At 38.9% G+C, this 27746-nt stretch overlaps 1 protein-coding gene across 1 annotated transcript in view; it reads right to left on the reverse strand.

Annotated features, from left to right (window-relative positions):
* LOC106552186 (cytochrome P450 2K6-like) overlaps positions 1-15560 on the reverse strand; it is a 39167-nt gene extending 23607 nt beyond the window's left edge. Inside the window, exons 1-3 of the mRNA XM_087716764.1 lie at positions 15264-15560; positions 13630-13792; positions 1499-1648 (exon numbers count right to left, since the gene is read on the reverse strand). Of these exons, the coding sequence (XP_087572890.1) occupies positions 1499-1648; positions 13630-13792; positions 15264-15446 (496 nt within the window). The 5' untranslated portion in view covers positions 15447-15560. The remainder of the gene's footprint in view (positions 1-1498; positions 1649-13629; positions 13793-15263) is intronic.
* Between the last annotated feature and the right edge of the window lie 12186 nt (positions 15561-27746).

Raw genomic sequence — 27746 nt, forward strand, 5'->3', positions numbered from 1 at the left:
ACTTCTTATTTTCCATCTCTTACCAGCCCTTTTAATCTCTAAACTGAAACATTGAAAACTGAATCGTTTGGTGAAAATTTTTGGATAAAAATGAATGTCCTGGTAATAATTACATTTTTATTTCAGATAATGCATGTTTTAACAACAGATTTGCCATTTAAACAATCAGTACCCAGAGATAATATTTTATTTCATCTTAAAATTCTCAGATCATTGAATGTAAATATATTGTTATTCTGGGTTTCAAAAGTTTAAACAATCATATATGCCAATGGTTATCTCTTTGCTGCTATCCCATTGTCATGCCAGTTTTTGCAGCTCAGATATCATGTGTTAGGCTCATCAAACATATATTATAATCTGGAGTGGGGGCTTCAAGGATTAATATTTTAGAAAATATGGAATGATTTTTCCCTCTGTATTAGCTACCAGTTAGGTATGATGATGAATAATTAGAGACATTGTACATTACCCAGAGTCACTATGTGCATTGGGCAGCCATATAAATCTGTTTGGTAAATAAATTAATAAGTGCACACAATTAAGGATCAATTTGATCCTTAAAACTGAGTTGAAATTATCATGCAGGGTAATTCAATATTGACAATTAATAAACAGTACTTTTGTTGGGGAATGTGGTAGAGTATGATGTATATCTTTTCATGCACCTAGATGATGTGTTTATGTTCTTTGAGAAACTGAAACATTATTACAGAGCCGAGGTGGCGCAGAGGTTAAATGCATCACTGCAGGCTACTTCAGCTGACTGCAGTTCTGCAGTTGGGCTGTTCAAATCTCACCGGCTCAAGGTTGTCTCAGCCTTCCATCCTTCCGAGGTGGGTAAAATGAGGACCCGGATTGTTGGGGGCAATATGCTGACTCTGTAAACCGCTTAGAGAGGGCTGAAAGCCCTATGAAGCGGTATATAAGTCTAACTGCTATTGCTATTGCTATTATCGTTGACCCAAAGCAGGAAGGAGCAACAACTCCAGTTTATAACATTCTTATATCTTTATAAGGAGAGTTATACTCTAGTACTCCTCCCTTATGTGATACAAATTAGTAAGCCCAGAATGTTCATTTGTAAGATATTATTCGCTTGTACAAAACTAGCTATTCAAGAATTTGAAATAAGAAACTATTCCCACTATGAACATTACCAGAAGGTATTTTGATATCCTGTCAGCTTACTAGGTAGATCAGACAGGAAACATGACCAGATGAGCTAATTCTAGTTTATTGTACAGTTACACTAACATAATTTTTCAAGTCTGAAATGGCTTCTCTCCATCTATCACTTTTGCAGCCCCAAAAGCTAAGGAAGATCTTTTCTGAGCCTATTGCCCGATCCACATTTCTGCTGTGTTCTAAGTTGCCTTTTATCTGATGATTCCTTGGCTGCATCTAATTGCCCTGTCTCTCAAATTATTATTATTTCACACTCTACATTTGTCCTGAAAGATATCCAGTAAAGCATTAGGAGGAAACGACAACCTACCTGCATAAGTCTGAATTGTTTTTGTCAAGACATTACACTCTTCAATGATTTTGTCTTCAATAGTCTTCTTGCCCATTCCATAGTCCCGTAATGTGGACAATGTAAATCGTCGCATTGTTTTCCAGTTCTCACCATGAGAAAAAATAAGACCTGAAACGAGAAGGTTAAGACAAGAGATCAAATTTAAAATCCATTTGTAATAGCAAAGTGCCACCATTAAAAGGCATATCATCTCTTTTGAAAGTATTTCCACAATTGTTAGATTATCAAATATAAAAGATGTGAAAAACAGTCGTTTCTTTTTTATAATATATTTTTAATTTCATTCAAAACAAAGTTAAAATACAAAATTTTTAAAAAAATCCAAGAAGACATAAAGGAAAAAAAAACCCACAAAACAAACAAAACATTAAAAAGATACAGTAAGGAAAAAATACATTATACATATATAATGGATATTGATTAACATATCACTACAACATTAATTCCCACTCCTTGTGAAACAGGGCTTTCCAACATTTTTAAGCTACTAAATCTATTTGCAACTTATTTTTTTTTATTTTATTAAAAAATTTTAATTTTTAATTTAAAACAAATACAACATCTTTCTTTACATGCTATAGAAAGTGTATCAGTTGGTTACAAATAGACTTTTGTGCATCTTTTCCACAGTCAACAAACATAATTCATGTTAACTCGAGCATTTTAACTCAAATATTCATACCTATCACCATCATCATATATCCATTTTCATTTGACTATAATTATTATTTAAAATAATAATAATAATAATAATAATAATAATAATAATAATAATTATTTTTGTTTCTTAAACAATACATGCCCACACCAGTGGGGGAAAAAAAATCAAAAAAGAAACCAAAAAAAAAAAAAAAAAAGGAACACAGGTATATATTATAAAAGAAAGTATATCAGCTGGTTACAACATGTTTTGGTGCATCTCTTCCATTAATTCATATTAATTCAAATATCTTAACTCAGATGTTTACCATATTGACATCATTATACCTCCACTTTTAGTTGACTACAGTTATTTAAATATCCTTCATCCTTAAATATGCCAAAGATTTAATCCATAACCACATGCTGACATTTCATTTACTTGTTTGTAAAATCCTCTATTAACATCAAATCCTCATATCCTGTTTTAGCTGAACATCCATAATATTTAATACCAAAAATTCCATCTTCCATGCAGTATAGTTTATTATCATTCTCCCTTCTTTATGTAATTATATCGTATATCGTAACATTTCCCCCATATTAGTTAACATTTAACTGTATATATTTTATTCTATTTTTTAATAGTGATAATTATTGTGATTAATAACCTTTGTATATGGTTCAAAAATATTTCCAACCTTCCCTTCTCATATCCAATTATTATTTATCATATCAACTCCACATTATATACATTACTATCAATATCAATTATTATTCAGCTATGTCTATTACAAATAAGAGTAATTAGATTTAGCTAATTTTAAATTGTATTCTTCCATCTATCAGCCTATGTCTCTCCAATAACAAAACCTTCTTAGTCCTATTGCCATTCGCGGAACAGGTTTACCAAATGTTTTTATAAGCAAGTCCAAACAGGAATATCTTCGCACCTTTTTGCTCATGATGCCTCTGATGTAATAATAATGTTGTCCTCAGCTTGTTACACTTTTCAGTTTGTCTTTAATTCTCAAGGGTAGTATCGAAAATTCTGCAAATGATGTTTCATAAAGTATAGATTCTTTAATGCTTCTCATTCCTCCTGCGCCCTGTATTTTGAAATAAATCTTCTGTATGGCTGCCCCCCTTTCAAGCGTTGCATCTCTTTCTCCCTCCGAAGTAAACCAGACTCCCAGCGTGTCAGCAAGTTGAAAAACTTCATTTCTGACATTCTTCATTTGTATTTCAGGAACATTCAAACATTCAACGTTCTCACTTTTTTCTTCATATTTTAATGTTAAATAGTCCAGCTTTTTTTCAAATCTTTCATATGAGTCAAACAACTTTTGAAATGCAGAGAAAATCATTTGAAACGAATCATTTGAAGTGTGTGTGTAGTCGCCATGTTGTGACGCAGCTAGAAGCTTTAAAATATTTGCAAGTAAGAACACGCTGGGAGCTGTGCGATCTTATCTGATCTTAGACCAACACAGCCAAGCAATAAAAGTGTCAGATTGTGAAAAGCCAAATTGTAGTAAATTGGTTTACAGCCCACTTAAGAAGAGTCAGAGGGAATGTTGGAGTAATCTTTCCTTTATCCACGTAAATATCATTAAAAGCATTTAAGAAATAGGGTAACCACCGGCCATAAATCCATTTTAAAAAAAAACCAATTCGCCACCAGATTTTTCCGTTCTTTGGCTTCAATTAGCTTAAATTTTAATGCGGACCATATCTCTTTGAGTAATAAAATCAGCTTACCAGTTGAAACCACTTCCACCATTCTTAGGGGCAACCTGCAGTTTCGGTTAGCTTACAGCTAATCCAGAAGGAGCTGGCAAAAGGGGTTAAATTCCAAGCCCCCCAGAGACTTGCAAACGTCTCTGAGGTCACTGGATCTCCCCTAACCTTTCACTGTCTCTCCGGGACAGCTAGGATCGGAAACGACCCGTCCAATTTCCTTCGGAATAGGGGAATTTCAGGAATAGCCTGAAACTCCGTCTTCTCACTGCTAAACCCCGCCTTCTTCTCCCTATTTGCAACTTATTGATCTGTCCTCTATAAGTTATATTAATGACAAAGCAGTTAACAGGAACAACAATAGTAGCAAAACAGAACAAAATTAAAGTTTCAAAGCTCTGTTAACAAGGTATTATTGTAATCCACTTATAAAAAATTTGCCATGGCATTTTATCTATCCCAAATCATTCCAAAAGTTATAAATAGATCATCCTGGGTCAAATATCCATGTTTGTTTCTTAATATCATCTCTTTCAATTGTTGTTTAATTAAATATAGCAGATTCAGTCTTCAGAATAGGTCTATTTTCCTATCAAATTGCAAGCAAAAGTAGTTGCCAGTTAACAGCAATAAATCCATCCTGTCTCCCTCCATCTTTATAGGTTAGGTTAGGTTTATTGGATTTATATGCCGCCCTTCTCCCAAGGACTCAGGGCGGCATACAACATAAAAGAAAACACATATTACAAAAATTAAAAGGGACATTAAATAAAGTATCCAAAAAAACCCAATTGATATTTACAATAAAAATTTAAAAATTAAATTAAAAGGAAATGATCAGACCATGATAAGGGTTGGATAGAAATATCCCCTAAATCTAGATCATTCATCCACTGTCCAGAGATCAAAATCAGGTCGAGCGTGTGTCCCCTGTTATGGGTGGAGTCTTGAATTAACTGAGTTAAGTCCATAGCCATCATGGAAGCCATGAATTCCCGAGCTGACTCGGATTTCTTGCCAATGAAAGGCAGATTGAAATCCCCCAGGATCATAAGCCTGGGGAAATCAACCACCAATCTGGTTAATACAATTAGCAGGGCCGATGAAATGTAGCAGGAAGATAGGTATGTAACAAAAAAGCCCACCTGAACTCCAAGGCCCCATTTCACAAAAAGGGACTCACACCCGCCTATCTGAGGCACAGTGACCTCCTAAGGTCTGAGACTTTCCCTAATAACCTCCGCCATCCCCCACCCCTGCCCTGGGCTCTCGGCTGGTGAAATGCCTGGAAGTTTCAGTTTCAGTTTCAATTTTATTAAACTTGTATGCTGCCCTATTCCCAAAGGGACTCAGGGCGGCTAACAAACCAATAGGGAAAGGGGCAATACAAAGAGAACAAACAAGACAAACAACAAAATACAAAAAACAAATTAAAAAACTCCTCAACAGTCACAACAAATTCGAGTGGGGCTGGGAACTCATCAGCCCCAGGGCTGCCGGAACAGCCAGGTCTTGACGGCTTTGCGGAAAGCCTGCAGGGTGGTGAGGGTCTGAATCTCCATGGGGAGATCGTTCCAGAGGGCTGGAGCAGCCACAGAGAAGGCCCTGCTCCGGGTGGTCGACAGTCAACACTGGCTAGCTGATGAAACTTGGGAGTCCTCCTGGACCCACAGCTGAGTTTCGACCATCACTTGTCAGCTGTGACCAGGGGGGCATTTGCCCAGGTTCGCCTGGTACGCCAGTTGCGGCCCTACCTGAACCGGGAGGCTCTCACAACAGTCACTCGAGCCCTTGTGATCTCTAGGCTGGAATACTGCAATGTGCTCTACATGGGGCTGCCCTTGAAGAGCATCCGGCGACTTCAGCTAGTCCAGAACGCAGCCGCGCGAGTGATTGTGGGTGCACCGCGGTTTGCCCACATAACACCGATCCTCCGTGAGCTGCGCTGGCTACCTGTTGATCTCCGGGTGCGCTTCAAGGTGCTACTCACCATTCATAAAGCCCTTCATGGTAGTGGATCTGACTATTTGAGAGACCGCCTTCTGCCAATTACCTCCCTTCGTCCCATCAGATCGCATAGAGTAGGCCTCCTTCGAATTCCATCCGCCAGTCAGTGCCGACTGGCAACTACGCGGAGGAGAGCCTTCTCGGTTGCAGCTCCGACGCTTTGGAACGATCTCCCCGTGGAGATTCGCACCCTCACCACTGTCCAGACCTTCCGCACAGCCCTCAAGATCTGGCTATCCCGTCAGGCCTGGGGATAAGATCCTAATCTCGCCCCACCCGAATGTCGAATGAATGTTGTGTTTTATTGGTTATTTTCCTTTATTCACATTTCTTTTGTGTCCTGTCTTACACTCCCCTCCTATGAAATGTAAGCCACTCTGAGTCCCTTTAGGGAAAAGGGCGGCCTATAAATGTCAATAAAATGAAAAGAAAAATGAAAAAAATGAAATCCGGAAGAGGCCTAATCTGTGGGATCTAATTGGTCGAAGGGAGGTAATTGGCAGGAGGCGGTCTCTCAAGCCTGGTGGGCATAATTTACTAAGGGGAACACCCCCCTCAGGTATCCGTAATGCACGCCAGGTCTGCTCTACCCTCTTGTATGAGGTCGTAAATGAGGGGAGCCTTATGTACGACCTGGTATTAAGCGACACCAGCCGGAGACCAGGGTCCTGTAATCCCGAGCACCTGGGGGTGCAAGAAGGGCAATGAGGGTCGGAACATGTGATCGCTCTTAAACAGCAAACACACGTCCCCTGAACATAATTGGGCCCTCGGCCCCCACCATATCTGCCTCTCCCACAAACAGTAGAGATGGTAAACCCCCTAATGTAGTGGCTTAATGTCTCTCCCGGAATCCCAACCCTTCCCAGCACTCCCAACCCATGTCCATTAGTTAGCTCTGGCCTGTGCCCTGGCAGACTCCACCCTCCCCTGAAGCCTGTATGAGACATCCAGATCAACCCCCCCCCCGCACCCCCCTTAAAATTTGATTTAAAAACCCCTATAAGAAACCCCTAAGAAGTCTCTTCTTCGCATGCCACCTCTCTGGATCCCAAGATCCGTCATTAAGGAAGTGTCTTGATAGGCAAGAAGGCCATCCCCGGGAAAGGGGGAGTTCCCAAAGGGAGTAAAGTTCTGTCGCAGTATAGCATAGAGAAGAGTGTGGCGTCAACCAAATGGGATGACATCATGAGGAGATGGAATGGGGAGATGACGTGTCCACAAGGGAAGCAGCTGACAGTGTTCAAGGGGGTAGCGGGAAGCTTATGTCCATCATAGCAATGGCCGGTGTTAAGGACAATATGTAAGGGTAATGGCCAGATGTCAGAATCGCAGCAGATAATAAATTGCGAGGTGGTGAAGCGGCCAGTGATGGTGGCGGTGAGGACAGCGGTGGCAGCGGTGGCTGCTCCAACAGCTCCAACAGCTCCAACAACTTCAACAACTAAGCTCCGTCCATGCCAGCCACACTCATATCCATCACCAGGGCCGCACTCCGTTGGCCCAGTCCATAGTGTCACAAGAAGAGGGGCCAAATGGCCAAATGGCACAGTACGGTGGCCCAGGGAACAGCGGTGATATTGGAGGGGGTCACAACGAAGGACACCCCCTCACTCCAACTGCACCCATGCCAACTACCAAAGCCATCTTCCATCAATATCCATGCCAGCTGCCTCAACCACTCCCCGCTGATCCAGCCTAACACATCCATAAGCAAGGTTGGGCGGGAGCAACTGGGATAACACAATGGCGTGGGGAACAGCAGTAGCAGAAACCCCAGGCAGGGCGTCTCGCCACCGCCGCTGATCACACCCACGCCAGCAGCTGCAGATGCTCTCCATTCTCCATTCACCACCAACCGCCCTGTTTCACTCATGACATTCCAGCTACGAGGCAGGAAATTGCAGGTCAAGGGTACCCCCGAGGTCCCAGGAAGTTCTCATAGCTGGACCTGGAGCCAACGATGGAATAGGGTACCCCCTGCAAGCCCCGAGAAGGACAATCAGCTCCCTGAAGCTCTCCTCAAACACGACAGGACACCATCTTGGGAATGCCCAGTAGAGAACTTTATAGAGGAAAGGAATTTGTCTCTCTCCCTTCTATGATGCTGAAGAAATGTACAGACGTAAGCTTTGGAACAACAGATGAAATCTACTTTGCTGGTTCTCCCGCCGTGAGTTCTCTAGCCGTGAGAGCTCCTGGATCTGGAACTGGATCAGAGTCCTTTTGTATAGCTTTATTCAAAGATAAAGCCTCAGATTCTAACACTTTTTTTGGACAATCATAGCTTGTTCAAGCTTTTTAAAGAAAAATCCAGCTAGAAGCTGCATAATTCCCGACCCTTCTTTTGTAGGTTTCAGGCACTGTTCAGCCATTTACCTCCTCTTAATATGGCTGCTGCACGGTAAGAGTTCCTTTCTTTCTCTTACCAGTGATTGGCTGATTTCACTGCTAAAGCTGGTTCTTTGGAAGTGCTGTTTCCTGATTTTGAATAGGAGCACTTAGGAGTGACCTAAGACAACTTTTAGAGGACCATGGACCCAGTGGGGAAGGGGGTCTTAAAGATTCCAATTCCTTCTGGAAGCAGTCAAAAAGTCACTGTATATACAACTTCCTGTCAAGCAGTTTCATTTTCTAAGCATGCTTGAGTATTAACTTTCATTTTTTGAATTTATTATTTTATATTACTTTTTGCTTTAAAAATTGATTCATAGTTGAATGCTTTTATTTCAACCCCTTATTGGACTTTAATTACTTTCCCCCTTTTTTTCCTTTTGATATACAGTAAGTTGTTCTGGATAACCTCTGTCCCTTCCGTATGGAAAGCCCAGTGGTGAAGAGCTACCAGACTCTCACAACTGGATACTGTATTTTTTGAATTTGTAAAATACCTGGAGTTTATTACTATTAAATTTTTCTTATAACCTTGAATTGAAATCATATATTCTTCTTCTTTGTTCCATGACTAAATTTCACAGATTAATGAAAAGCAGTTAAAAGCAGCTTCTTTCTCTGTAATCTTTCCATCAAACATTTATTGATCTCTTTATAAGGGAACTGTCAAAGCAGTGGGCATGCTCTGTGGAATCTATATATATATATACAAATGGCTGTGATTGTGTGTGAGTATTTGTGTGTGTGTGTGTCTGTGTGTGTCTGTGTGTGTGTGTGTGTGTGTGTGTCTGTGTTCCAGCATAACTGAGCAATTTCAACCAAACTTGGTACACAGATGACTTACTTTCTGGAAACAAATACTGTGGGGTTAAGACTCCCCTCGGTGTATATATTCTGTTAAGATACAGACTGTTGTGCCTTAAAATAGCTTCTACTGTACTGCCTTAAAATGGCTTCTACTGTACAGCGCAATGGAGTTGCCATAGTAATGGCTACACAGTACTCCACAAGAAGGTTCCCTCTGGTAAGGGGGAAAATCCAACATTAGAAATGGGAGCATAGGGAAAACATTCTGAACTAATTTAATTGTCGCCAAAATCAGGGCTCAGGGAGAAGTTGCTCTTGCCATCGTCTTTTTTTTTTTTTTTTATTGTAAATGTTTTATTCATTTTCATTTTCAATTTTGTACATTCACTTATATACTGGATATTGGCAATAATAATATTATAATCGTAAGAAAAACAAAAAACAAACAAACAAACAAAAAAAAACACCCCCAACCGAAACGCAACTCATAAACCTCACCTATCACTTTCACACATCCCTTCTTCTCCCCCTCCAACTTTCCTTTCTCCCTCCAACAATCACCCCTCCTACTTCCCTTTCCCCTCCTATCTTCCTTTCTCGCCTTTCTCACCCTCCTTCCCCTCTCATCCTCCTTACATTCCCCTCTTCCTCCCTCCTTACTTCTCCCTCTTCTTTTCCTCTACTTCTCACTATGGTGCATTTCTCTATTCCTTACACCCAGAAAAAAAAAAGGAAAGAAAAAAGCAATAAGAAAAAAAAAGAGAAAAATAAAAAGAAAAGATAAGGAACAGCAGTATACAAGTGTATTCTTCTATATATTGAAGCTATATCTCCACCCACCCACCCACCCCCAATGAACCCCCCTCCCTAACCCCCTCCGACTTCCCAGGTCACACACCCGGCACAGTTCAGTACCATTCACCTTCAAAGTATCTTATTAACAATAATAATGAAAATAAAATAAAAAGAACACTCCGAAAAAGAAAACAAAAACAAAAAAGTAAATAAAGTAAAATTAAAAACTCTTTTGCATTATGCTCAGCCTCCCATCATTCTTCAAATTTTAAACAGTATAAATCATTCCATTTATATTTTGTCCTCGTCCCTTAGTTCTTTGATATTTACCCCCATCTTCCTGTAGAATCTCCAGATAGTCTTTCTTAAGCTTATATTCAAATATTAGTTTATACAAAAATCAATTTGTCTTCATATTTTCGCTGCTCATCTTCCTATCCTTCGTTTCACGTCTCCATTCCTCCCAAGCCCAGATTGCATAAGATTAGGATCTCGCTCTTCACTTTAAAATCCTGAGCTTTTTATATTATACTTCAGACTTGTAGATTCATAAAACATATGCCCAAAATTCATACCAGTTCGTTCAATCCCAAGATTCCTTCATCAATATCCCACTCCACCTTCCTTTCTGCTCCACACTCCATTCACCCCAAACCGCAATTCAAATAAATCTTAGTCCCCGCTTTCCTCACAGAAAACACTTCGTGCGCAGTTTGGATTTAAACTCAAATAAGTCTTGTAAAAGTCCCGTATCAATACACAGCTTTACCATTTCATACCAAACAGAAATCCTAAAGTTTTAATCAGTCCAAAAGCTTAGAAAGTATTTTAAAAACGTCGCTGGGTCTGTATTCTTTACTCTTCTGTCCTTCCGGAAAGAAAAGGCAACTCTCTGCCTTATAACCACGTGTCCTGCTGCTTTGAAGATATAACTGAATCCTCAGTTTCCGCTCTTCTGCCTCTCCAGTAGGGGGAGAGCAACTCCCTCCTTCTTGTAGTCAAATGAGTTGCTGCTTGTCTTTCCTTCACCTTGTCCTTCCGCGTTTCCGGGTGAGTCAGGAAGCCCCGCCTTCAGAGTTTTATAATAAAAGTCCCGAGCTTCCGAAACAGAATTAATACGAAATCTTTGATTTTCAAATGTAACTGTAATTCCAACTGGAGCCTCCCATTTATACTTTATTTGACGATTTCTGAGTTCTTGGGTTAAAAAAGTATAACTTCTCCTTGCGTGGAGCATCTGAAGCGGAATATCTTTAAAGACGAACAAATCGTGGTTCTCAATTCGGAGCCTGCTTTTATAAAACTTTTGTAAAATCGCATTTCTGGATTCTCTTGTGAAAAAATATATAATTATGTCTCTTGGAAACTGTCGTTGCTTCGCCACATGCAAATTCTGGCGATAGATTTTTCGAATATTCCAATCAAAATTAAGTCCTGGGCCTCCCACCAGTTGGCTGAAAGCTTCTACAAAAGTCTGTTTCAAACTCTCTCCTTTCCTTTCAGGCAATCCTCTAACTCGTATTGCAAACGCCTTTGTATTATAATTTATCATTGTAAGTTGTGTTTGATTATTAATAATCTCTTGTTGTAAAGCTTGAATATTAGAAGACAAATCAAGATTAGCCCTCTCCAAAGATTCCAATTTCGTCTCCATTTCTTCAACATAATCTGTTAAAGTAGACGTGACTTCAAACACATTCGCATTCATCTGGGCAATTTTGGCATGTATTTTATCGCATAAATCCAACACAAATTCTTGAATTTCTTTTCTAAAGTCATTAATTATTTGAAAGAGAAGCTCCTGTGTCAAGAAATCTCCAGTAGATGGCGTAGGAGACAAAGGCAGCGATTTGGTAGCAAGTTCTTTAGGCACAAGGGGGGAGGGTTTTTTTGCCTGTTTAGACTTGGGAGGCATTATAGATAAGATCTGAGAATAGACAGATAAACAGTGTCTTCAGCTGGCCAGTTCTCAATAAATTATTTGTGGACTTTGCTCATTAATGAGTAGCGGTCTCCGGGGAAATAAAGCCAGTTAATTACGTCATCAATCACCAACACAGTAAAAACGCCATTTTGTGTCCCAATTACGCAGAGAAGTTCAAAGGAAAAACAAGGCTGGTGTTTAGATAGTTAAAAAAAAACAAAACACACATCACAGAGGTGTGACCCGCTCGTATTATCTTAAAAGCAATTTGTCATTGTCCTGAGTGCGGGGGAGGCTGTCTAGGGCTGTAAAAAGGCAGCTGTAAAGAAATGGCTGGAGATGAAAGCTCAGCTACGTTGGATCCATTCTCTGTTCGCAGCCCAAAAAAAAAAGAAGAGGGCTGTGAACTACGAATAAATCCTAACACCTGAGCTTCTGCCTGTCCCTTTCTGCCAGAAAGGGATGATATCTATTGATCTTAATTAGATATACAGACCAGATCTTTAAGAGGGGCTTCGTTGAGCTCCTCGGCGACAGGCTCCTCCCACAGGAAGCCTCTTGCCATCGTCTTTTTAGGAATTGCAGTGACATTCATGGAAGGAGGAAGGACAGCCAATTCTGCACTTACGTTACCACTTGATATCTAATACAGGATTGGGATAAATACCCGGGAAATGCCGGGTTATCAGATAGTTGATTTAAAAAATTGGAAGATTAGCTAAAAGTTGTGAGAATTTATACCACTGAGGAAAAAAATTGTGGAACTGAGTGAAATTAATTCCTCATTTGATTGTCAGGTAAGGTAAACTACCTAAATCCTGAAAAGTTCCCTGGAGATTAAGGATAAATTCAAGGAATCACCCCATACATCCCTGGACAGTTAGAGTTCTTGGAGAGATCATTGAAGCTGCATTTATGATTCCTTTGGTGGGTGGACAATTAAGAGGAAAGGAAGGAAATCTTGTCCGCCAGGTGGGGCATAGCCCCATAAAGGACTCTAGTGCCAACACTCTAATTTCTAAGCATTTCTCTTTTTTGTTTAGTTTTGTGTCTGACAGAGGATTTCTTTTAGCACAGAGTTATTTTTTCTTCCTGGAATCAGCATTTTTAAACTATTTTTGTAATGACTTTAGTAAGGATGATGGAATTGTGATAATAATTAGAAAAGAAATGTGAATGTTCAGGGACTATTTAACTGAAGTTGTGTGGACTGATAAATTTGAAGAAAAGTTTTTTGGCTATTTGGAGAGTCTACATTTGAAATTCTAAGCTTAGTTTCCTTTATTTTACTTGTTCTCTGGGAAAGTTATTCTTTTATTTTTCAATATGCAGAGTGGCTAAGGAGGACAAACAAATATAATTTGATGCTTTCTGCAGTCCTTTTTAAAATTTACACAGATTATTCATTATTGAGTAGCTGTACATACATGGAGCTGTATATATATGGAGAAAAATAAAAAGAAATATATGCATAACATTGGGATACTTCAAACCGAAATTTTCAAAGTGGAACCAAACCGTGTGTGTGTATGTGTAGTGGGGAAAATGTTTTTGCTACAGTTTTGCCATTACTTTTTATTCTCTTTTTATTCCCAATTATTAAGAGTTGGGATCAGGCCAAAATAGCAACACAAATATTGTTTCTCTATCCTGTTTGGATTGACAGAAGTTATCCCGGTTCTCTGAGGTTATTGCCCAGGAAAAATTCAGGTGAAAGGTTCTACAGAATACTGATCACACATTGAAATGATTGTCACCTATGATCCAGAATGAAACAACTCACCAAAGCCCTTTGCAAAATCCTCAAAAACGGGGACGGAGGCTCTCTCTGCAAATGCATCAGCCTGGTTCACTAGAGCCTCTTTCACTGTCTCATAACCAGTCAGCACCACCATTTCCTGGAATCCCAGTCTGAGGCGGAAAACAGGACCATATTTTTTGGACAACTGAAATTCAACAGATGAAAAGCAAAAGACTGTTTGATCAACCATTAATAATTAATCATGCAGAATTTTGTTTAAATTTTAACATCTCACTATTCCAAGGTTGAGATCATGTTTTTCTCTGTTTTTGCTTTATGCTTTATGCATTTATTATTATTATTATTGTGTTTGTGTGTGTGTATCAAATCAAAATGACCATTATGTAATAAGAGAGTTCTTGCATACTGAATGATCATATCAAATAAATGTTTCTCATAAACATTCTCATAAAAGCCTCAACTACGTAGGACACTATATGAAGATGAAGCCTGCACAAGAGGTATACTTATATTCCAGCATTTTGCAAAGCTGCCTTGAAGCCTCTAGTGCTAGACATACAGTTGAATTTTAATTAAAATAGACTCTTCTCAGTTGTTGAAAGGATCACACAGAAACTTTCCTATTGTGTCCCTTGTAGTTTCTGATCGTGGGAATTCCTTAAGGAAACAAAATAAAATATATTCTCGTAAGTGACTCTGAAAATCAGAAAAATAGCCTCTTCCTCTTCTTAAAAAGATGTAAGAAAATCTTGCATCTAATGTTGCTCCCTGAAGAAATTATTTTAATTAAAATGTTGCTTAAAACATAGGAGTGCCTCTAAGAACTTATAGAAATCATTCAGTTTAACAGTATTTATATTTCCATGGAGTTTGAAGCAGCTCTGCAAATCTGAATGAACAACTACAAAATTTTACATCTATTAACAAATGTCAGTGAAGATTCTCAGTCAGTCAGGTACAGTTGCCTAGAAGTTGAGTCATGGCAAGTGGACTTCTTTTCTTTTTTTGTTTGAAACTTTTGACTGCTTATCCAATTAGCTTCTTCAGTCTGAGCAAGTTGGGGAAGGGGGCCCCATGTATGTCCTCCAGGGTAGTTAAGTGAGTAGGCAGAAAGTTGTTAAGGGTCATTGCTCAAAATTCCTTCTCTTAAATGGGTTCTAATGAGCCTATCCAGATTAGGTGAGACATAGCAATAGCACTTAGACCACTTGAGACCAGCCTGGAGAACATATAGTGTCAGGCCTGGAAGCCATCCTTTCCTTTGGAGATTCTGGACATATAGTATATGGGGTCCCCCTAACCAACTTGAAGTTATTTGGAATAAATAGTCAAATGTTTCAAACCAAAAAAGAAAAGAAGTCCAGTTGCCATCATTCAACTTCCAGACATCCATCAAAAAGAAAAAGATTGTTTTGAATAATTCTTCCAGGACTCACAAATATAACAGAATAACATAATAACAACGTTGGGATGGACCTTGGAGGTCTTCTAGTCCAAAACCTTGTTCAAGCAGGATATATTCAGATTTAGGTAAATCTGATTTTTAAAATATGTCCATAAACATTGAAAAACTTCAGTGAACACACAAGACTTATTATTATTTCAATATATTTTGGCAAAGAATGTAAAGATACCTGTTAATCACCACACTTTACCTTGATCATTGTTCTGTAAGGCCTCTTTAGATCCATCATGTGCAGGTTTCCCAAAATGGGTATAGTCCTGGGTCCTGGGGGGAGATTGGGGCAGCTGTTATTCCAGAAACTTCCCTTTTGCAAAAGGAACATAATTGCAAGAATAAATAGTAATACAATTAAAATTGTTCCAGTCCAATCCATTTCCTTTTAGTAATAAGTTTTCAGTAACAACTACAACGAACTGAATTAGATGTAGCCTATCTACTCTTTCTACTGAATCATTGGCACGCCCTTTCACTTGTTTTCTCTTTCCTCCTCAGGCCTTTGACCTGAATTGCATGGGTGGGATCTATGAAACCTTTGGAAACAAGTTTAAACTTATTTGAGTTGTGCAATAATCCAACATTTATCATAGATGTTAATAAGATTGTATATAGCCTTCATGTTAATGTTTCACTCTACAGTTAAGAATTCCAACAAATGGAATTAAATTAAGCAATACTGGGTCCAAAGAACAAAATAAGCGTGCCTTCTTGAATAATTATATAGTTACTTATTGAGCAAATGTTTTTACGTTGGCTGAATGATAAAGAATTTTCCATGTCTTTATGAGTAGGAAAAAAGAGTATTTTCTGGGGGTGGGGGAGTTGCATGATCTCTTATTGGCCACAAAGATTTTGTAAGAAGCCCCTTCCCCCAGAGAATGAAATATTTTGGGGAGTATTAAAAAAGGCAGAATATTATATTTCTCCAAAGGAGAAATGGAGAAAAATCATAAGAAAGGCAGAAAGCAGCACCAACAGCCTCCAGCAGTCTGGAGATGGATATTTTGTCTAGAGTCTAGAGTCTAGAGATGGATATTTTGTACCCATTAAGAAAGACTGGGTCACTATTCATAAACAAAAGATCTTCAGTTCCAGTTGATGGGATTAAGAAGGACAGGACTTTTAGCACATAATAGGATTAACTGTTAACCCACCACCATTAGAATAGCAAAAGACACAAGGCTCACTACATTGTTGTTGGTTCTGCTCATTGATAAACAGAGTCCTTCTTTCCAATCAGCCTCCATTTTATTTACAATGCCTTTGTCCTGGCTTGGAAGTGGACCACATTTTTCTTCCAACAGTTTTTTCCCCACAAACTTTCTATCTTCTTGCGGCACTGGGGTCTCAGAGGCCTATCTGTATGGGAGGAGTGGGAGATATGTTGTAGGTGAGAGCTGCCAAACAGCTAAAACCTCTCATCTAAATTGGTACCTCCCTTGGCATTGCACAGTGTTGGCATAAAAGTGGGGGCAATGTATGCAAATTTTCATACATGACTACTAATGGGTCCTTTTCATTTCTTCCACTTTATTTGCTGAGAAAATGAGTTTATTTGTTGGTCTTTCCCTCCCGCCTTCCCTTTCTCCCTGGGACTAGTTAACTTTGGGGCTAACACATAATTTGGTGATTTTGGATCCACAATTTCATGATATTTGAACTTTACTCAAATATCAATTGCATCCATATTTAGACTGAGAGGCCCTTGTTATGCAAGTGTGCTCTCAGGTAACTCATTAACACATACATTGCCCTGGAAAATTGCCATACTCGAATCAGTTTCAACTGAACACTGAGGCACAAACAGTTCTTTAGAATGCATGGAGACCCAGTGAATTTAAAATAATAGTAAATTTACTCATGACAGTATCTTTGCTTGCTCTTTCATGCACACACACTCTCTCTGATTCACATTTATGCAACATCCTCAGCTAGGATGCCAGATGCTAGTCAGAGGGACGGAAGCCACCAAGTCTGAATCCCAAAATGAGTCAAAATGAACAGGCTTCAGGACCCCTTTTATTTCCCCAAATCTTTGCTTTGTTGTTGGGGAGGGCCTTACCACGTGTCAAGACCCAACTCCTTTGTTAGCTGCTGGTGAGACTTGGGTAGGGGCTTCCCCATATGCTCCAGCCCACCTTTTGTTCTTTTGATTCCTTAATGATTTGATTCTGTTCCCTGAAGGAGCTTTTCCTGGCTTTGGTCCACTCTGCTTATGTGCTTTCACCACTTTTAGGTATGGTGGTTTAGGCCTATTTTCATACCCTCAAAAGTCATGGTCTGGTCACTGTACACTTGCACTAGTGCAATGCACTCTAATGGGGCTGCCCTTGAAGGCCACTCAGAAGGTGCAGTTCTGCTTCTTGAATTGCAATGGTATAGTGCTGGGAGCAACTCAAAGTCCTGGTTATAACCTTTAAAGCCTTTAATAGAACAGGGTCCTATTATTCAGGGACCACTTATAACCTTGTCTTTTTGTTTAGAAAAAGTCACCAATCATTTCTCTTGAAAATCCAAAACAGTCCTCTTTCACACAGAGGCATGTGCTAATTAATTGATTAATTAAATTAATGAAATTAATTAAAAGGGTTTTAAAATACACAAAGTTCAAATTCAGCTAACTCTTTATCCATTTTAAATGCTCAATATCCAAATTTTTAGCAAACTTTTTTGTTGTGGAATATTTTTAAATCGTTATATTTATTTCTTCTCATTTCCCTTTATTCAAGCTCCAGAGAAAAGGAAAACTCACCAGGAGATATAGTTACTCTACTTCTCTGAAGATCTCTGTAGTTTTTAAGTGGTTATGATGCAAATATGTTTTAGAAAGTGGGCCATGGATTGACCTAGTACCCTTTACAGGCTCCATTTGAGATTGTAGGTTTGATGTTTCTTGTTGTTTCCTTACAAGAAGCTAATTTCTTGAATACACACGGGCAATCTTTCTGGCTTCTTTTTGTCTGAAGAAGTTTCACTGATTACATTTTTTGGCCTGGATGCAGTTGTTCATGTAAGTGATGTCTGCATTGTTTGGATGTGCATCAGTCTCCTATTACTCTCCAACTAGAAGCACCTTTTTGATGGTATTCTTGAGAGTCTTAAAGACTTGACTGTTTTCCTAGGACATGAAGAAGAGAGATCAGATTCCCTTGTGGACCATATCTTTGTATATTTTGTTTATTGCTGGCTGGATTTGCTATTTTGTTTCCTCTACAATGTTTTTATTTGGTTTTTAAAAAACATATTAATATTGTATTTTAATTGTTTATTTTGTTCATTTAATTCATATTGTTATGCACTGAAGTGTTATTCTGCAGTCAGACAGAATCTATATCAAATAAATTAAATTAAATATATCTCACCACTCTTACCACCCCAAGGTAATTCTTAATGTAGGCTCTCACCTGTACTTGGTCATATACTTTCAGTGCCAAACTTTCTAGCATGACAATGATTGCACAAACATACTGCCCTGAATTATCTACTGAATCTACTGACTCAGGCTTAAATCCAATTGGCCACAATCACCTCCTCCCCTCCAATGCACCCAGAGCCACTCAGTAATGCATGACAAACAATTTATTACACATTAACCTGATAATTGGCTGCCAGCAAGCAACAGCTGGGGTCTTGAAAGCTCCAGGGTAAAGCAGAAGTAGCTGAAGTGCAACAGTGATACCAAACACCAGGGCAAGTGAAAAAGGGAGCTTCTATTTTTTAGATACTTAAAAAGATAGATTTGACCAGTATTGTATTGACTCAAGTCACCAAGAGTGAGTTGTCTACTGTGTCTGATGATACCTTCCCATTGGTTGTCAATCACCATGATGTCACTGTTTCTTCCCTTAAAATACTCACCCTTGTTCTTATTCTCCCACATGTATCTCTAGTTATCCCTCATGTATTGGTAGTCCTCAATTTATAATCTATCATTTAATGACTCTACATTAATGACAACTACCATAAAATGTCACACTCCCCCTCCTATGCCTCTATGCCAATTGTATTCTTCTCTGCCAGCTTCCTTAGAAAATCAAAGGAAAATCTGGTAGGGAAGTTTAGCAAGATGATGCTGCCTGCTGTAAGGACTCCCTCTCATTTTTAGGAGCTGACCGAGGGGAATTGAACTTCAACGGTGGGATGAGAAACAGACCTCATATCCCAAAGATCCAAGCTCTGTTCCTGCAGCAGCCACTCCCGCAAAAAAAGCAGTTCCCTGCTACACATGGAAAGGAACTGAATTTGGTAGGCAGCTCTTTCTTTCTGGTTAAGGACCTAGAAGATTGCTTAATCCTAGGAGTGCTGGAATAGCGGTCCTTGAACAAAACAATCTCATTTAACAACTGCTTTGTTGAATGACTGAATTTCTGGTCCCAATTGTGGTTGTAAGATGTGGACTACTTATTTTTCTTAGGAACAAATACAGTCTCATAAGGATGTATATATTTATTTAAAACAACATTTAGTCTTTTTCATCCACATTAAATAATGAAGTGAGTCAATACAATACTGGGCAAATCTATCTTTTTAAGTATCTAAAAGATAGAAGCTCCCTTCTAAAAAGGAGGCTGTTGGTGTTGCTGAATCTCATTTGTCACCTTAATTTGGTCTTACTTTGGTCAGAATTTCCTGTTATATGCTGCATTCTAAAGCTGAACTTTTTATCATGATGGTGATGATAATTACCATGTTTCCCTCAAAATAAGTCCCACCCTGAAAATAAGCCCTGGGCTGGGAACCATTTCCCACTTGCATCTCTCCCATGTGGGCTGCACTGTCCAGGTGGCCATACACCTGTGCTACCCAGGAGGTAAAATTTTTCTCTCAGATTTTGCGCTTGTGTAAATTTCACATTTCTTACCCAGATTCTTTCCCATGTCTCCAACATTATTGGTTCTTCAATATTTTGAGCCCATTTTATCATACAATCTTTAACTAATTCTGTTTCCGAATCCATCTGTATGAATACATTATATATCCTCTTTATATGCATTAAGCTTTGATCTCTTATTTGTTTAAACAAATTATCCTCAACTTGGATAAAACCAATTTTTTGCTCTATTTTCCACCTAGCCTGTAATTGCCCATACTGGAACCATGTTTGAACTACCTTCTCCTCTTTTAATACCTCTAAGGATTTTAATTGTAATACCCCCTTTCCGAGGTAAGAAGCTGTCTGTAAGTAATTCTATCCTGTTTTTGTGCTATATTCATATTTTCAATTGCGTGTCTAGGAATTGCCCACATGGGTATCTTGTCATTTAATTTATATTGGTATTTTTTCCAGACCTGCAGTAAAGCATTTCTTAAGATATGACTTTTAAAATTCTTATCCAATTTTTTGTTGAATAACAGGTAAGCATGCCAACCATATACCAGATCGTGTCCCTCAATATTCAATATTCTATCATTGGTTAAATGAGTCCAATCACTAATTACAGATAATGCCACTGCATCATAATATAGTTTTAAATTAGGTATCCTCCTCTCTCACGTACATCTTGCATTATTTTCATCTTTACCCTCGGCTTCTTTCCTGCCCATACAAATTTGTGGATACCCTTCTGCCATTCTAAAAGATTCACATCTTTTTTAAGTATAGGTAACATTTGGAAAAGAAATAAAAATTTTGGTAAAATGTTCATTTTCACTGCCGCTATCCTACCCAGCAAAGATAAGTGCAATTTCTCCCATTTTTTCATCTCCGTCTGTATACTATGCCAAAGTGGTTCATAATTATGCTTATATAATTTCCCATTTGAAGTTAAAATGTTAACTCCAAGATATTTGACTTTTTTAACTACCTCACATCCTAGCATCACTCCTAATTCTTCCTTTTGTTTAGTATTCATATTTATAGCTAATATTTTTGTTTTTCCTAAATTTATTTTAAAGCCAGACACTTGACCATATTGATTAATCGTATTCATTAAGACCATACTGGATTCCTGCGGTTGTTCCAATATTATGACCAAATCATCCGCAAAAGCGCGGACTCTATATTCTTGCTGCCTAATCTTGATTTTTTTTTTGTATTTGTTTATTATTTATAGGCCGCCCTTTTCCCTGAGGGGACTCAGGGCGGCTTACAATTTATGGGAGGGGAATACAAGACAAGACATGAGACAGTACATAAGTAAAAATAGAACACAACATTCATTCATCATTCGGGTGGGGACGGATTAGAATCTTTATCCCCAGGCCTGACGGGATAGCCAGGTCTTGAGGGCTGTGCGGAAGGTCTGGACGGTGGTGAGGGTGCGAATCGCCACGGGGAGATCGTTCCAAAGGGTCGGAGCTACTACTGAAAAGGCTCTCCTCTGCGTAGTTGCCAGTCGACACTGACTGGCAGATGGAACTCGGAGGAGGCCTAATCTGTGTGATCTAATAGATCCCTTTTAAACCATCCAAGCCCCGTATTTTATTCAACAGTACTTCCAAAGTTATAATAAACAATAATGGGGACAAAGGACAGCCCTGTCTTGTACCTTTTCCAATTTGAAAAGAGTCTGTTAAACTTCCATTGACTATGATTTGTGCTGTTTGCTGTTGGTATATTGCTTTAATTGACTGTAAAAAATTATCTCCTATCTGCATTTTTTGCAATATCTTCAGCAGAAATTGCCAGTTAACTCGACCAAAGGCCTTCTCAGCATCCAAAAATATAAACGCAGCAGGGATCTGGTTGTTCTTTCCCAAATATTCTAATGCATTAATAATTAATCTGACATTACTTTTCATCAGTCTCCCCTGTATAAAACCTGTTTGGTCTGTGTATATCAATTGTTGAATAACCAACATTAACCTATTTGCTAATATTTTAGTAAAAATTTTATAATTACATTCAGTAATGAAATAGGTCTATAATTTTTAGGTTGAGTAGTATCTTGATCTTCTTTGGGTATCAAAGATATAAATGCTGTCTTCCAAGATGGAGGCACTTTACCTTCCAATTGAATCATATTAAATAATTCTCTAAGAGGTTCTACCATTTCTAACTGTAAGTTTTTATAGTAAACCACAGTCAAGCCATCTGTACCTGGTGCTTTCCCTGACTTTAATTGCTTAATTACCTGCAAGATTTCCCCCAAGGTTATTGGTTGATTCAATTTTTGCCTGTGCTCTTCTCTAACTGAAGGTATTTTCTCTTTATCTAAATATTTGTCTATATCTAAACCATTAATTTTACCCCCTTTATACAGTTCTGTAAAAAATTCCCGAAAGGCCTTTTGAATTTCTTCCTGTTGAAACACCTCCTTCCCTCTGTAAATCAGTTTAGATATATTTCGAGTTTTCCTTTTTTTCCTAATCTGATAAGCTAACCATCTGCCAGGTTTGTTTGCATTACAAAAAGTATTGTGTTTTGCATATAATAAATTAGTGGCTACCTGGTCAGAGATCAACATGTCAAATTGAGATTTTAATATGTTAATAGCTTCCTTAACCTTTGTATCGTCTGGGTTCATTGTTAACTCCAACTCTTTTCTCTTAATTTCCTCTTCCAGTTCTGTTCGTTTCAACCCTTGTTTATTTCTATGTGTTTTATTTATATTCATCAGCACTCCTCTCATATACGCTTTGCTTGCATCCCATACGAATTCCATAGATGTACCCTTATTCATATTCAAAACAAAATATTCAGATAGTGATTTTTTACAATCATTAATATACTTTTCATATCTAAATAAGTTTTCATTCAATCTCCAAGACCTTCTTGCCTGCACTACCCTTCCCAACTCCATCCAAACTGGGTTATGGTCCGAAAGGACCCTAGCTGCAATCTTTGTCTTCTTGACCCTAGAAAGCAAATCATTAGTGGTTAGTATAAAATCAATCCTTGAAAGAGATTGATGTCTATTGGAAAAAAAAGGTAAAGTCTGTCCGAGAAGATGCCTGTCCGAGAAGAAAGTGAAGTCATATTCCTCTGCATTTCTTTCTCGCCAAATATCTCTCAATTCAAAGTCATCCATGATGTCAAAAAAAGGTTTGGGTAACTTTGCTCGCATCTTAGTATTTAGGCGGGAAGTCTTCTTATCTCTCTTAGTGTCTATCACACCATTCCAGTCACCCAATAGTATACAGGAACTATAGTCCCACTGTACTAATTTAGCATGAAGATTTCTATAGAATCTATCTTGCTGTTGATTGGGAGCATAAATTCCCAAAAGTAATGTCTTTTTCCCTTCTAGGATTAAGTCTAAAGCAATATATCTTCCGAAGGGATCTGCTTCTATTAATTCAGCTTTCATATCTTTTCTTAAGTATACAACTATACCATTCTTCTTTTCCATAGCGGAAGCTGCAAAATGTTGACCAAGTTTTGAGTTAATCAAATATTTTTGATCAGTTGACTTGATATGAGTTTCTTGCAAACAAATTACATCATTCTTAAACTGTTTGAGATAATGAAATATTTTCTTCCTCTTCTGTGGAGAATTCAGTCCGTTGACATTCCATGTTAAAATCTTAGTTGTCATCTTTGGTTGGCTGAAGCATTTTTAGAGCTTCCTGCATGGCCTGTTTAACCTTGGGTCTAGCTCCTCCCCACTGCTTCCAGACTTGTTATTGTAGTTCCTTGATTGATGGCTGGTGATTGTTGATGCTGTTGCTTTTTAGCTTGTTTCTCCATTCGTCTAGTAGTCATGCGGCTAGGTCTTTGTTCCATAACACCTTGCACTTCTAGAAAAGAGAGATGCTCCATCTTGTCTGGTGGTTGTGTAGTTTGCTGTCTATCCTGTCCTTCTTGTGGTCTTTCTCCAGGTCCAGATGGTGCAGGGTATCCGGCCTTCAATATATTATAATAAAAATCTTGGGCTTTCCGTACAGAGTTGAGGCGATATCTTTGCTTATCAAATGTAAATATAATGCCAAATGGTGCATCCCATCTATACTGTATCTGACGATTTCTGAGTTCTTCGACCAAAAAAGCGTAGTCTCTCCTGGCTCTTAACATTTGAGGTGGTATCTCTTTCAAAACAATCAGGTCTTGACCGCCAATTTGAAGCTTAGTGTTATAAGATGCTTGCAGTACCATATTTCTAAGCTCTCTTGTAGTAAAATATATAACGATGTCTCGAGGAAGCTGCTTCTGCTTTGCCAGCCAAGAATTAACGCGGTAAGCTTTGTTGATTTGCCAGTCAAGGTTGGTCCCTGGTCTTCCCATCAGGCGGTCAAAAGCTTCCGATAGGATCTGTTTCAAGTTCTCCTGTTTCTCCTCACGCAGCCCCCTTACTCTTAATGCAAACTCCATTTGTCGATACTGTATCATAATAATTTCTTTTTCAGCATTTTCCACTTTTTGTTCCACCACCTCTGTTTTCAATGTCAAGTTAGTATTGGCATCATTAAGAACCTCTAGAGTATCTTCCATTCCAGAAGTATGTTCTGTCAATACAGTTACAAGTCTCAGCATTTCATCTCTAATTTTAACAACCTTAGCGTTGATTTTCTCATACAGCTCCTGTTTAAGTCCTTTTATTTCACTTTTGATTTCTTCTTTCATTTCTTTTATTTCCTCTTTTCTCTCCTGCTTTATCACCTCTCTGTTATCTCTAAGCTTATCTTCCATTTTAATTGTCAGTGCATTAAGAGCCTCGCTTAGTTTGCTCAGGAAAAATTCTTTCGTTAACACATCCCCAGCAGGGGGCGTAGGAAGCGGAGGCTGCAGCTTTGTGCCAGGCACTGGGGATGTGCCCCTGGAAGTAGAGGGTGACGACTTCAAATTAATATTTAGTTTTGAAGCCATTTCAAAATTTATCTGCCTGCAATTAATAAAACTCTGTTGCCTGAATATGCAGCTTTAAGTAAAGAGGCTGAGTTCCCCTTTTACTTTGAAGTTTAAGGCTTGGCAAAACTTTCAGTGAGTAAACATTGTAACAAGACAGTTCAGCAGATTCATCACCATTTAACTTCCAGATAAGCAAGGGAGTGAAAATCTTGTTGAAATGAAACTAATTAAAAAGCTTCTGCTGGCCGATTGTGAAATAAATGATAAGCATTCTCCTTTGTTTTGAATTCTTGTAATAGTTAACAAAAAGTGTTCATTATTACCGGAGAAACCAACCTGCTCGGCGCCATTTTAAAAGCCTCTAAGTAAATAGTTTTTCGGAGGAGAAAAAGAAAAGAAGCTAAAATCTTGATAAACAATTATTGCCCACATAATACGGATCCAGCTCGTGATAAGATTAAATCAATCAAAACTTTGAACTGAGTGGGGGAGACCTACTTTGTCCCACACAAGGCAGTTTGAAGTTCCCAGCACGGACAGCCGTTCTGCTTTCGGCTAGCCCCCCTCTCTCTGCAAGCACAAAAGCTGCAAAAATCGAAGAGCATTTGCCAGCAAAACAATTTTTTCTTTCCTTCTTACCTAAAGGATAAGAAAACCTGATAAGACGTCAGATGGAAGATCCTCTAAACAGGTACGTAGCCAGGAATTCGGAGGCAGCTGGTTTTTTGCTGCCACCACCAGCAGGCTTCACCCAGGAAGCCCAATATTATTATTGTTCTTGTAGAAGGAGCCAGACAGGGCACAAGAGATGGGTCAGATGTGTCATCAGTCTAGAGTACCTTTGCAGCCACAAAAGTCCAGTGCACCTTGAATTCCATTGTGTCTTGTCTATTGCCAATTGTCTATTGCCAATTTGCCTTCACCATTAGTAATTCAGATTCTTGAAGAAAACCTACGTTTGCGATAAACCTTTATATTCAATTGAACTGCTCTGACCTCTGATTTTCCTGTGTTCGACATTAATGTGAACTACTAGTCGTGGCTTCAGAACCCAGAACTGCAGCAAGAGTGGACAAGGTGGCTGTACACTCTCTCAGCAGGTGCCAAGAAGGCATGTAAGACCAAATGTGCAATTTATCAGCCAATTTTCACCAACTGATTCAACAAGTTCACATCTTGTCTCAACCAGGGTTTCCACAACAACTACAACCACCTGCCTCATCTGCCCAGGCAGATGAGGAACAACAACGTCAGCCCCCTTCTGGAGAAAGGTCTCTATTGGCACCTGAAGAAGGGCAAGATGGCCTCAATGGGGCACCAGTCAGTCCACTCTGTCCTCAGCGAAATATCGCTCTACGTCCTGCTGCAGTCGCCAGAATTGTTGCAGAAAATGACAGGCTTTAGACTTCTCAGGATACAGGAAAGGTTTATTTGGCAGCCAGGTTCAAAAAGTTAGCAAAAAATGGCTAACGTTGCAAATTCTGAACAACCTTCATTATCGAAGCACACATTCTTATACATTCTCAAAGGCAGCGTAACACGGAAACATTTAATTCATTTCTTATTGGTTACCTTGAGGAAAAAGGCTTATAAGGAGATGGGGCCTTACTTCTCCTTTTGTCTTGAGCCATAGGTACTGACTACGTGCCTTTATGAGAACTTTAATTGAACCTTGTGGTTTGGACTTTTGACATAGGGACATCTTGTGGTTAGAGGCTGATGACATTTCCCTGTCCCTTTAAGCAAGCTTCTAACTGTCCCTTTTGCCACGTCTTCATTCTTATATTTTTAATTCATATTTTATTCTACTTTATTCCCCCCTTCTAGATTCTGTTAATGCCCACAATTGAGTCTAGTCTGTTAGATTAACAATATAAGCATGCAGGATACATAATAGCAAAAAAGCAAGGAAACAAGCAATACACATCTTAGGGCTTATCTTCCAGAATCACTTTCTCTACTTCTAAGAGTGCAATTTGAATATAGGAGCTAGTATCTGAAACTTCATTTCCATTGAGGGTATGTGGGATTAGGCTTTCCATTAACATTAACTCCTTTTCAGCCCGTATCTCTTTTACAGACCTCATAATGAGCTGCTCAAGCAAGGGTATTATGCAAGGGAGGAAGGCTAAACTTGCGATTCCACATAATAAAAGAAATAGCATTTGCTTAATCCAACCTGCTCCCAGTAGCCAAGAGAACCACACATCTGTTCCTTTTATTTCTTTGACCAATAGAGGAAGCTCGATCTCGTAGTTCTTGAACCTCCCCCCACCCGAACTGCTCCTGATCTATTCGTATAGAAACAACAATCTTCTCCCAGGAATACACATAGCCACCCTTTTCAGCAGTTAAAAGATCTATGGCACGCCAGTTCTGTAACACGGTGGCTGCTAAGGAATTTATTTGGTCTTGAACTGCAATCAAGGTGCCAGCAATTTGGTTCAGCCTTTCTTGGAATTCTTCTGAATTCTTCTGAATTGCCTGAACTGTGTAATGGAATGGATCATTCCACCTACACCCGTTCCAACTGCAGTCCCTATTCCCAAGATCACTAATAGCAGAATTAGGAGTAGCACTCTTTTCTGGACATGTCCCATGAGGGTACATGGAGGGCCTGTTCCCCACTTACCACCCCCATTTTAAGGAGGAGGTGTATTAGAGTGCATGTTCCAGTCCAATTGGTGGGTAAACATAGATATGCATTTCTCCCACATAGAAAGAAAACTCCATTTTCTCCTACACATGCGCCGATGTTCACGGAGAAGGCATGGGCTTGGAAGTTCCTTTGTAAACACAAACTCCCATAGTGGATTGTATTGAAAGCCAAACAGGAAGTCAGGGTGGTTGGAATGGCCTTGGGCAGCTTCCAATGGTCAGATTCCCCTCCCATCAGTTAAAACAAGTGGAGGTAGGAGCAAAAAAGTGACTTTCTGTTGGAAGGGCTTG

Source organism: Thamnophis sirtalis, unplaced genomic scaffold, assembly GCF_051295495.1.
Source record: "Thamnophis sirtalis isolate CommonGarterSnake01/CBP01778 unplaced genomic scaffold, rThaSir2_p1.2 scaffold_5, whole genome shotgun sequence".
Classification (NCBI taxonomy): domain Eukaryota; kingdom Metazoa; phylum Chordata; class Lepidosauria; order Squamata; family Natricidae; genus Thamnophis; species Thamnophis sirtalis.